We start from the raw sequence: 11,870 nt of genomic DNA, 5'->3' as shown, positions 1-11,870 counted from the left end.
CACACTCACACACATTTACACTCTGATATGCAGCAGTTCAGTGTCTTGCCCAAGGACACCTCGACATAGGACTGCAGGGCCAGGGATCAAACCACCAACCTTCCAATTGGCAGGCAACCACACTGTTAGACTTTCCTATAATTTCAACATTTACCACAAAATACCCAGTAAAATACCATACATAATTTTCTTTTCCGGTTCATTACTGTAATAAACATTGCATTATGAGTATTAACATTTAATTTACAGTGATTTACTGTATATTTTGAATTAGGGTTAGGGTTATACCCTGAGCCTCATTAGTGAGTCAAGCACGGCAGCTGTTTTGTGGCTCATTCAACATGTTGAATATGATGGAATATCTATTTTTGCACATTATGTCTATAAGAGAGCAAACGAACAACAAGATTCTACTTCTTTTGTGAATTTATTTATTTCAACGTTTAACCCTTGTGTTGTCTTCCCAGGTCAAAAACACACAACAATTTGACATTTTTGTCCCTTTTTCAGACTTTTTCAGACCACCACTAGTTTCACAGTACTTTTGGAAATTCATGGTCATTTACATAATACAATGATTATACGTAATATTTGAGTTAAAAAAGCAGAAATTATGAATTATTTTTACTAATAGTTAAGATCAGAGGAATGAAAGTGATCAGTTGTATTTGCAAAGAGCGTTTTATGGAATCCAATCCATTTTTTTGTGGTAATTTGGTTAAAAAGAAACTCATATTTCAGATACAGACATTTTTTAAAGGGGTCAAATTTGACCCGAGGACAACAGGAGGGTTAAATCATTTTTTGTATATATCATAATGTTACAAACAGATAAAGCTAACCTGGGCTCATTAAACAACAAAACACAGCTGCACGATTTTGGAAAAAATATCAATCATGATTTTTTTTAGCTTAGAATTGATATCACGGTTCTCAGCCACAATTTTTGTGTAATGTTTATTGCATATATGAACCATGACAAAACAAAACAAATTGGCAGTTCCAAACATAGTTTATTTATTTTTCTGGCACCTATAGCTAGCGCTGGGCAATAGATCGATGTCTCAATATCGCTGTATGAGACTAGATATCGTCTTAGATTTGCGATATATTGTAATATATGGTAAGTGTTGTCTTTACCTGTATTTAAAGGCTGAATTACGGTAAAGTGATGTCATTTTCTGAATTCTATTCATAATAAATCTCATTGTATAAGTAACATTTTGTTAAAGCACCAATAGTCATAGATACAATATCGTCGCAATATCAACATTGAGGTATTTGGTCAAGAATATTGTGATATTTGATTTTCTCCATATCGCCCAGCCTTACCTATAGCACAAGAATAGAAAAGAATGCCTTTTATTGTCATTATACACATCAACACAACATATAAAAATATAAAATGTAAGTAGAAGAAGCGGAAAAAAAAAGCGGGAACGTGGTGCACAGTTAACTGAAGGATTTACATTTATATATTCATATTCGGTGCTGTGTGACTGCTGTAACACCATCATTTCCCATTTTTTGGGGATCTATCTATCTATCTATCTATCTATCTATCTATCTATCTATCTATCTATCTATCTATCTATCTATCTATCTATCTATCTATCTAGCCTAGCCAGTAACAGTGTCCTCTCCATTCCTGATGCATATAACGTGAGAGTTAGTCCTTAACAGTTCTGGATGAGTGCTTATCTCTCTTACTTCTAGAGGGGTTTGTGCTGTGTTAAACTGACTCACCCAGCCACCGATGCATGAGACACCATTACAGTCCTTAGAGATACAGCGTCAGTCAGTTATTGAGGGTTTTGAAGCTGCGTATAGTGCTGTCCCCCTCTATAGGATGTTTTGTGAGGACTAATATTTTTTGTTGGCTATGCTCAGGTGGAAGTGGCGCCTCAATTTCCGGTGAGAGAGTTGTCTTCTTGCTAGGAAATGAAGTAACGCATTAAGGTTGCGCTGTGATGGTTGACCGGCATCACGATGGAGAGCCACCATCGTCATGCCCCCCACCCTGCCAAACACGCACTCATCCTAATGGTCGTAAACTGACAACTGAGTCAGTGTTAAACTAGCAAAGACACTTTGTAAGGCTTTGCGCTGTGCTGCCCCTTAAGTGGAAGCTACTTTCCCCCTTATGTGCAACCTATTAGTAGTGATACAGTTTCTCTCTCTCTCTCCCTGTCAGTATAGTAGCTCGCTCTACCTGGACTAGTAACTTAAGGTCACGCTCTCGTCACAGCGGTCTTGAGCAAGAGAGAAAAGACGTTAACGTGGAACGCTATCACACTCTCCTTTATCCCCTCATTGGACAAACATTTTGGATACTACTGTGTGCGTGCATCACTAAGTCTGATGACGATGTTATGTAGGATTTATGAATGTGGGAGGCTAATTCACAAGGGTGCTACGTGCGAGCTAATATTGCACATTCATGTGCGCTGCAAGACTTATGTTTCTGTTTGTGTTATTCAGTGCAAATATAAGCAATAATGTACTTTAATCTCAGTAATGATGGTAGGTTATTACTGTGCAGATCACAGAGATCTGATAAAGTCTAGACTTTACGGCACCATAGTTAAGTGAAAGTAGATAAGTTGTACTTCACCAGCGGCAGCATGTAATACTATCTATCTACAGAGGGCATTTAAATGTACGTCTGCCCGTTTCTATATTAACTGTCAGCATAGATCAATAGTAGTAGAAAAAAATGGACGCGGGATCCTACTTTAAACCCTCTAAGAGAGACAGCTTAAAAGATGATGTGCTTGTGGGAAAATGAGTGATTTTCCACAAAATCACTCTGGTTTTGCAAAAAAAAAGTCCCAGTTTAGTGCGAAAGGAAGTCCAAAACATAGAGAAGATGTGTTTTTCCAATGCAGCCAACTTAGTGTGAATGCGTCTCTGTCTGCCTGTTTGAAACAATTCAGGCACCAATTAATCACCTGCTGCTTTTCATTCCCCCTCAGTGGTGTAGTGAGGCTCTCTCCCCCCTCAGTCGTTCTAGTCTTTACCTTCTCCCTTCATCTCTGACAGATGGAAAGCAGAGCACAGAGGAAGTGCTGAACCACGCCGTCTGAGTTGGCAGCACAGCAAAGTGTCCAAACAACCTTTCCCCAAACAGTGGCCTTTTCCAGCTCTCCCTAATTGGTTGCAAATGCCTTTAAGGATGAGCCAGTTATGGCTGTTGGGAGTTTGTATACCCAAGGCTTAGGCTCTTTAATTCCCTCCTCCCATGATTGTTTTTTCATTTTAAATGTAAACCATAGAATTAATGCTGGCTGTTATTCCACAATGCAGCTCAATTAAAGCTGTTTTAGGTCAGTTTTATGAACTTTTGAAGGAAGCTCTGTTCACTATATCATATTACAGCATTTAATGCAAATAGTTATTATGATGGAGATCAGAGATCAGACCAACTGATGTGTGTGTTGGCCTGTGTAATTGGCTTCTGGTAAACATGTCTGGGGCGCTTCATGGTGCAGAATGTGGTATTGATTTGGCTTTTGTCATGATGGTTTCTAACCAAGTGAAACCTCTCAGATGAGGATCTTTTCATGTATTTGTCCGCCTGCTTTTGGACTTTTCTAAGGGTTCCTACTCAAGCTAAAGTCGAGGTGTTAACCCTTGTGTCTTCCCACCGACCTGCAAAATTTAAAATGAAAAACCTTTTATCAAAGTTATGGTCGTTTTTTTTTTTTCGAGCCTTTTGTCGCTTCCCCCCCCCCAATGATTTTGTCACTTTTTTGACGTTTCTCGACTTTTTCAGAGCCTTTTAAAATTTGCGTGGGGTTTTTCCAAAATGTTTAAAGCTTTGTTTTTTTACATTTCTAACTTTTTTTTGACTGTTATTAACATATTTTCACATTTTAGTCACTTTATTTGAAATTTGTTCACATTTTAGTCACTTTTGACATTTTTCTCTCTCTTTTTTACACTTTTTTTTTTAAAGTTCTTTTTTCAATAGTTTTTCTCCAAATGGTAAAAAATTGATATAAAACACACAAATTCACTAAAAGTAGTGAACTGATATTTAACTTGTGAGGAGCGTTTTTGGGAACCATCCACGTTACTTTTTTGGAAAATTTGTTTGAAAGAAACCCAAATTTCTGATATAGACATTTTTTGGAAAGGGTTCAAATTTGAGCCGAAGACACCAGAAGGGTTAAGGATCTGAACGAACGTGTTTAGAAGGTCTCTGTGAATAGTGTGATAAACGAGTGTGTTTGTGTTGTTTTTGTTGGTTTGTGCATCTGTATTGTGTGAGTGTTGTTATTTGTTTGTCATTTGTCAGTATTGCAATACATTTGCATGTGTTATGGTTGTGCGTGGTGTACATTTGTATTTTTTTGAGTATTTGTATGTGTGCAGTGCCCAGGTCTGGGTTATGTCCAAAGTGTGTGTGTGTGTGTGTGTGTGTCTCTCTCATTCCTGCTTAGGGCCACCGGCCTCCACCCATAAATCAAACTGGCAACTTGAGTCACTAACAGTTTTCCACCACTTCCTGAGAAACTCTGTGATCCAATTGAACAAAGTCTGTACTTATATGGCAGCCCAGTATTGGTGTTGGGAAAAAAAATATACAGGCATCCACTACTCATCTGTTGGACCTAAATTTTGAACTGCGTTAGTCACACCAGTGCCACACACACTAATTTGTTTCCCCAGCCACTACAGAAACCTGAACCCAGCGGCGAACGCTAAAGGCAATAACAGAAAGTGTATTGCTCCGTCAGGGAACAGGACCATATTAGCCCCCATGCACTGGCACTCATGTGTGGCCAAAGGCCAACATTGGCAAATTCCAGTGTTTCCCACAGATTAGAAAGCAATTTGCAGCGCGGGGGGTATCAAAAACTGAGGACACGCTGTAAATACGTCCGATAGAGGACACTGAGATGTATATACAGATCTTGTGGTATTAATTGCTGGCTAATGTTAGCTTGCTTGCTTGCTAACTGGTTGGCTACAACACATAAAATCTAAGGAATTGCGTGGGAAACACTTTTATTCAAATGACAGGCTGTACTTCATGTGAATAAAACTTTATTACATTAACTGGTCCGTGAACAGATACATTTCACTCGGCAATGGTGGTTTTAAATGAACTCCCATGATCCCCTGCAACTTCTCAAAGTCTTTAGTCTGTGTTGACATCCATTGTTTTGATTGAGAGATGGCAGAAAATTACATATTGTGCATTTAATCTAGTCTCGCCAAAACCAATATTTGTTTTCATTTCAGTCAAACTGATTTCAAATATGAGTTTATTTGATTTATCCTATCATTATCTGATGAAAAATGTGCCTTTTTTTTAATCAAAAAACATTATCCTCAGTTCACAACTGACTTTAACTGTTCAACTCAATTTTCCTGCTGTTATTACAGACATGTGAAGTAATCACAGACACTGAACTTTCCTGCTTTTATTACAGACATGTGAAGTAATCACAAACACTGAACTGTCCTGCTGTTATCAGAAGTAAATTTTGTTTGGAGTAGAGTCCTCATACACGTATACAGTGGGGTTTGAGTGTTTGGGCACCTCAGGTAAAAATTTGTATTAATGTGCATAAAGAAGCCAAGAAAAGATGGAAAAATCTCCTAAAGGCATCAAATGACAGATTAGACATTCGTATAATATGTCACAAAAAGTTAGATTTCATTTCCATCATTTACACTTTCAAAATAACAGAAAACCAAAAAATGGCGTCTGCAAAAGTTACATACATACATACATACATACATGCATACACATACATACAGTACATACTGTAAAAGTAAAAAGTTTACGTTATACATACTGTGACACATACTTTTTTGAATCGTTTTTTTCATCGAAATCGATATTGAATCGAATCGTGGCATTTCCTGAACGTACGTACACCCCCTACCGATCAGCCTGCTAGACCACTCGAGTGAGTTTGATTTTTCAAACCAGGCTATTAGTGCAAATAATAAAACTGATTGAATAAAAGTGTGGTAAAAGAGGGTCATGATCGATTTGTTAATGTAAAAGTGCCAATGTCCTCAAAGTCTATTATCATCACCAGGTGGTTATGAGATTGCACACATTGATGTAATTTCTTGTGTTTTTTTTCTAAAATCAATGAGCATGTCCTTTTTTCCTTTCGTTATGGCTACATTTAGTGGAAGGTGCGATGCAACACACCATTCAACAAAGTCATTGATGGTGTAAATGTATGGACCAATTACAGAGGTGGGTAGTAACGAGTTACATTTACTCCGTTACATTTACTTGAGTAAGTTTTTGAAAAAATTGTACTTCTAGGAGTGTTTTTAATCACTACTTTTACTTTTACTTGAGTAGATTAGTGAAGAAGAAACTGTACTCTTACTGCTACATCAGGCTACAATGGCTCGTCTGTTACTACGCTTCATTGTTTTTACCCCAGCGTACGTCTCATTTTAGTTTTATTTTGACAGAGAGAGAGTCCTCCGCTGAAGGCTCTACCACGTGACTGTGCAACCAATCACACGTCGTTGTGCAGTCACGTGACCATACTTGTTCAGCAGCGCATAGACATATAAAGAGGTATCTCTTATATGTCTATGCGCAGCGGGACAGGTTAGCTTACAGTCGTAGCAAAGCAAATACGTCAGAATCAACGTCGCCAAGGCAACGCAGACCAGGAGGACCCCCCCCCCCGGCCTCATAGTGAAAGCATGGTTACCTTTTAGGAAAAGTGGAAGCAGCTACATTATGCGATGCCTTCTGTGTCGACCAAAACAATGTACATGTGAGCATTCAACAACTCAACACTAACCTGAGGAGACGTAGTGGGGGTTTTAGTTTCTTCGTGGAGGGGTGGATGCTTGTTTAGGTTACTACAGTATGTTTTACACATGCAATATCCATCAAATTTGATGTGACAAGTCTCTCAGTAAGCTGTTTTGTCATTAAAAATACATTTTAATTTATTTATTGATTGGATGAGCTATAATTGCTAAATATGATTATTTGTATTTTTGTCGGTCTGATTGATGCTTGTGTTAAGAAATAAATCAGACGTTCTCAACAGTTACTCACTACTTGAGTAGTTTTTCATCAAGCACTTTTTACTCTTTCAAGTAATTATTTGGATGACTACTTTTACTTTTACTTGAGTCATATTATTCTGAAGTAACAGTACTTTTACTTGAGTACAATTTTTGGCTATTCTACCCACCTCTGACCAATTAGGGAGGCATCAGAATATAAATTTTTAGGTAGTTATGTAGACAACATTAGCTCTCATACTGTTGCATTCTTTTGGAAGGCTGGCTGACTCCCGTCAAAAGAGAAGAGAGTAAAGGATGGGACAATGATCTGGGTGGACACACTGTAGAGCAGGGGTGCCAAACCTAATTTAGTTCATGGGCCACATCCCCCTAATTGGATCTCAAGTGGGTCAGACCAGTGAAACACTCCAGAAAGATTCATTACTTCTTTGCAATTTTCACACTTTGCAAAGTCATCCAGTGACCCTGATTGGACCCTTTAACGGGGCCGAGATGATCCATGGGCACATCCAGCAGAACGCCTGGGGCGCCAGAATGGAGAGGCTCAGCACTGTGTCATCCTCAGTACAGAGTGGGTAGGAGGAGGATGTGGGCCGGGGTCTTCCTTGCTGCCTGCCGGATCTCCTGTTGTTCACACGGGGGGGGGGGGGGCTGTTTGTTTTAGTGGCTCCGCATGGTAACCACTTGTGAGCCGCTCCTTCGAAAGCCTTCGCTGACTCAGCATAGATGTGGGGAGGGCGCATCCCCAGTTGAATAAACACCGTCTGACACGTTCCTTTCCTTCCCCACTCCCCAGCCAACTGCCCCCTTCTGCTGTCTTGAGGATCCTTCATTACTGCACTGTAATGTTGCTATGTTAATACTTATCATCATCATCATCATCTGTTAGGACGCAGTAACTCTGCTCTCTTTTTGTCATCTTTCTTCCCTTCAACAGCCATTTTATTTCCCCCTCCAGACATGACTAACCTCTGATATCTTGAAAGTTTCCAAGGCTGTGACAGGGTTTCAGCAGTTTTATTTATGCGATGACCTATGGAACAGAAAGAGAAAGCTATCTATACTCTACTATAACTGCAGTGACACCTAAACAACTGAAACAAACAAAACCACCTTTGTCTTTCAGACATGGACGAATGTGAGAACGACTACAATGGAGGCTGTGTCCATGAATGCATCAACATACCAGGCAACTACAGGTGCACCTGCTACGATGGATTCATGCTGGCCCACGACGGACACAACTGTCAGGGTAAGACCAGTCTTCAAGATATTCCCCCTCTCTGCGTGTGTCACAGTAACAGGGTTGATGAAATTGATGGACTGAATGACTGTAGGGACTATGTACAAAATAATCATGCCATGTGTTAAGACATAATATTGGTCCAAATGATCCCCATGATGGCCTTGTTTTGGTGCGATTCACAAAGGTCTGACTGATTGTAGCCTATATATATACATTTAGTACTGACCACTGCTCTGAAACTGTCATAATCAAACCATTCAAGGATTAGACTACTAATCCTTTGCACATATTAACTCTTTGGCTTAAAAGTAAGCCGAAGATAATGTTACTCAGGAAATGTACCATGAAGATCAATTTCCTACATTGCTAGAATATGATGCAAAAATATCTCTTTCACTTTGTTTCTCTCACTCTACCATGGGCTTAAATATAAATAACCCAAGTCATATTAACTCCCACTGCTCACTTTTAATGCAAAGTGTACAAATGCTTGTTTTTGCAAATGACAAGTGACTCATTGAATGGTTTCAGTTAAGAGTTATTTTTAGAGTATTGTAGAGTCCGCTCTAGACCTTTTTCACGGCAGACATGTTGACATGTCATATTAGGAAAAGCCCAGTTAGAAAACCATTAATGATGCTGCATTCCACTTAGAGGAAGACCTGGTATTGTGTATGCTGACAGGATGTAGCGTAGCATAGCAGAGGATAGGTGGACGTGGACGTTTCTCACATTTTTTCTTATAGAGGACGAGTTTCCTTTAAAATATGATACGCTTTGCTCCCTTGTAAATATGGACATAGAATAGAAAGACACTGAAAATCTGGAAGAGAATCTAGAAACTCTAAAGATAAATAAATGATAAATATCATGCACATTGTAAACTTGAATGTAACAAAGTCTATTCATCAGTTATTTCCCACTAGCAAAATATGAGGTTGAGGTGTCCTCTCCCTGTTGGTACATGAATGTACAGTAGCCGACACTATATCGTTAATGGTTCACTGAACTTAATTAATCCACTAAAATCATTTAAGGTGCATTGGTCCACTATGGAAATACACATGGTCAGCACTTTATATATTGCCCTTAGTAACTGACTTCATTTAAAATATATTGGGAAACTTTATCAGCCTTTTCTAATCATCTCAACTTCTAACAACAATATGTACAGCAGTCTTCATACAGCAATATAACAGTAACAACACTAATTATATACCCGTGTATATATGCTGTCAGTGGCGTCGAGAGCATGCCAAACCTTTAGGTGGCCGTGTAACGCGAAGCTCAAGCCCACGCTAGCCAATCAGAATCCCCAGAATAGCAACAACAGCAATGAATCTCTTTCTCTCTCCTCTCTTCCTCACTTCCTCGGCTGCCCAAACCTCTGTTTTTCTGAGTATACATGCAAACGTGCAAACAAAGATTTCCAAAAATCTCTCTGAAAAAACCCCAACTCTGGCCGGAGTTTTTAGAAAGACTCGTTTTCAGAGGCCAATTCTCCGTTTGCGTGTTAACGAAGGGCACAAACGAAAGGAAATGTATTCGTTTTTCAGAATAACCATGTTTGTGTAAGCAGGGCCTGAGCCGGGATAACTGGGAAATCCTGGCTTAATCCCTTATCTTGGTTTTGTAAAATAGCCCTCAGGTCTTAGAAATGGCATAACAAAAAAGTGGCGTCATGGGATTTTCATCTGGCTACTCTATGTTGATGCTCAGTGGCAATAAAGTAAAAAATAACTTTTATTAGAAAATGAATGATAATCTATCAGTGAGTGTCTTTAGGTGTGTGTGTGTGTGTGTGTGTGTGTGTCTATGCATCCATCTGATCCTGCATGTGCGTGTGTGCGTGTCTGTGTGTGTGTGTCCCTCCCTCTAAGCCTGTCTGGCTCAGCTTGTCTCTCTCCAAGGAATCCCTCTGTCATCGTTTGGAGGGTTTCCGTGATCTGTGCTCCTTTTGTGCTTGTTTCTGTATACCGCTGGCAGGGCGCGGGGGTTGAAGAGTTCTCCTACAGATATCTGGCTGTGCTTTATTACTGACAGATCCAGCCCGTTTAGCCCCAGTGCTGCGTTATTGACTTAGTGTCAGTCAGAGTAATGTTTTTTTCTGCCCCGTGCATCATGTAGTCCTGCACGGATGTGCTCAAACACATTTCATCCCCTCAGTCCTCAGCTGCTGACTGATGAGACCTAAATAAAATCAGAAACATTAAAAAACAAGTCGGTTTGGATGTCCGTGTGTCTTTGTTGGGATATGTTTTGGCATTTGTAAGTGTTATAGCTCATTGTTTGAGACTTTGGAGAGACTGAGTGAGAGATTGAGAGCTAAAAGCAGCAGCCAGCGGTGCAGAGTAGCTGCTGAGTTGTGGATTCCCCTTCCAGTGATAATGTTCAGACAGCTGATATAAAGCAGAGTTAAAGACACCCTCCCATTAGAATTCAACTGTTCCTTAAGATGTTCATTAAAAAACATATTGCGGTTCCAAGTTGCATTTCTGTCGGAGTAAAAGTTTAAAACATGGGCCGCAGAAATACCTTTTTACAACACAGTGCCGAACACCGGAGCAAATAGAATAGAAGATTACTTATAGAAGACTCAGGAAAATATGAACACAAAACATGTCCACAAGATAAAAATGTCACATTAACAGAAAGACATAATGAGCTCTGAGTCATTGCAATCATACCCATCATGTACATCTGACACTCATATTCAATTTTATTGTAGTTTGTAGACCACATGAATTCCATTTGGGACGGAAGAGCCCTTGTAGATCTTTTTATTTTCCAGGGGTAGCCCCACCCTAAAGGAAGCAAGTCAAACTCAGGGTGGAGGGGGTGTATTTTGTCATTGATGATGGACAGGGCTTTCCTGTGTACAGCTGAGGCTTCCCTGCTGTTTTAACAATCCCAACTACAGCTCGGTTTTGACTTCCAGATTGTGTTTTTTGGACAGTTACTATGTAAAATTAGAAGAGATGTCTGTCTGTGAGAATGTAAAAGCTGTTTATGAAAGATTTGAGCTATGCGCGTAGGGCTGGGCGATATGAAGAAAATCAAACATCACAATATTTTTGACCAAATGCCTTGATATTGATACCACAACAATATTATATTATATATATTGTATATTACAATATTACAACATCCAAAATCTAAGATGATATATTGTCTCATATCAATATAATTTCGATATATTGCCATAATACATGTTAAACAGGGTTTAACCCAACTCACCTGTTTAATTAAACGTATAAAACGAAGGGTGAAGTAACCTAATGTAGGTCTAATCCCATAGCTCAGAGCCACTTCCTGCTTCAATTTGCAGAAATGGCCTATAATTCAATTTTGGTTCTTTGTAAATAGAAGTGGTGTGTAATGAGAGTTAAACCCAAACCAACAAAGTAGCTGATTATTAAAGTTGTGGATAAAATGTACATATAACTTATATCACATTAGTTTTTACTGGCTAAACAACTACGCCAATACTACGCCAATACTACGCCGGTTGCACACTATGGTTGCACTGGTGCGCCTAACTTTTTTTATTTAGGTGCACCAGCATCATGGCGCAGAGTCTTATAACTGGTCCCAA

The 11,870-nt window shown here is 39.3% G+C and overlaps 1 protein-coding gene across 5 annotated transcripts in view; it reads left to right on the top strand.

Annotated features, from left to right (window-relative positions):
• The window catches only part of scube1 (signal peptide, CUB domain, EGF-like 1), a 121,920-nt gene that overhangs the window by 22,906 nt on the left and 87,144 nt on the right, over window positions 1–11,870 (top strand). For all 5 annotated transcript variants that reach the window (XM_032505297.1, XM_032505296.1, XM_032505295.1 and 2 more), the window contains one exon: window positions 8,156–8,281. In XM_032505297.1, the coding sequence (XP_032361188.1) occupies window positions 8,156–8,281 (126 nt within the window). The remainder of the gene's footprint in view (window positions 1–8,155; window positions 8,282–11,870) is intronic.

Source organism: Etheostoma spectabile, chromosome 23, assembly GCF_008692095.1.
Source record: "Etheostoma spectabile isolate EspeVRDwgs_2016 chromosome 23, UIUC_Espe_1.0, whole genome shotgun sequence".
NCBI lineage: Eukaryota > Metazoa > Chordata > Actinopteri > Perciformes > Percidae > Etheostoma > Etheostoma spectabile.
This window is presented reverse-complemented; position numbering and strand designations above follow the sequence as displayed.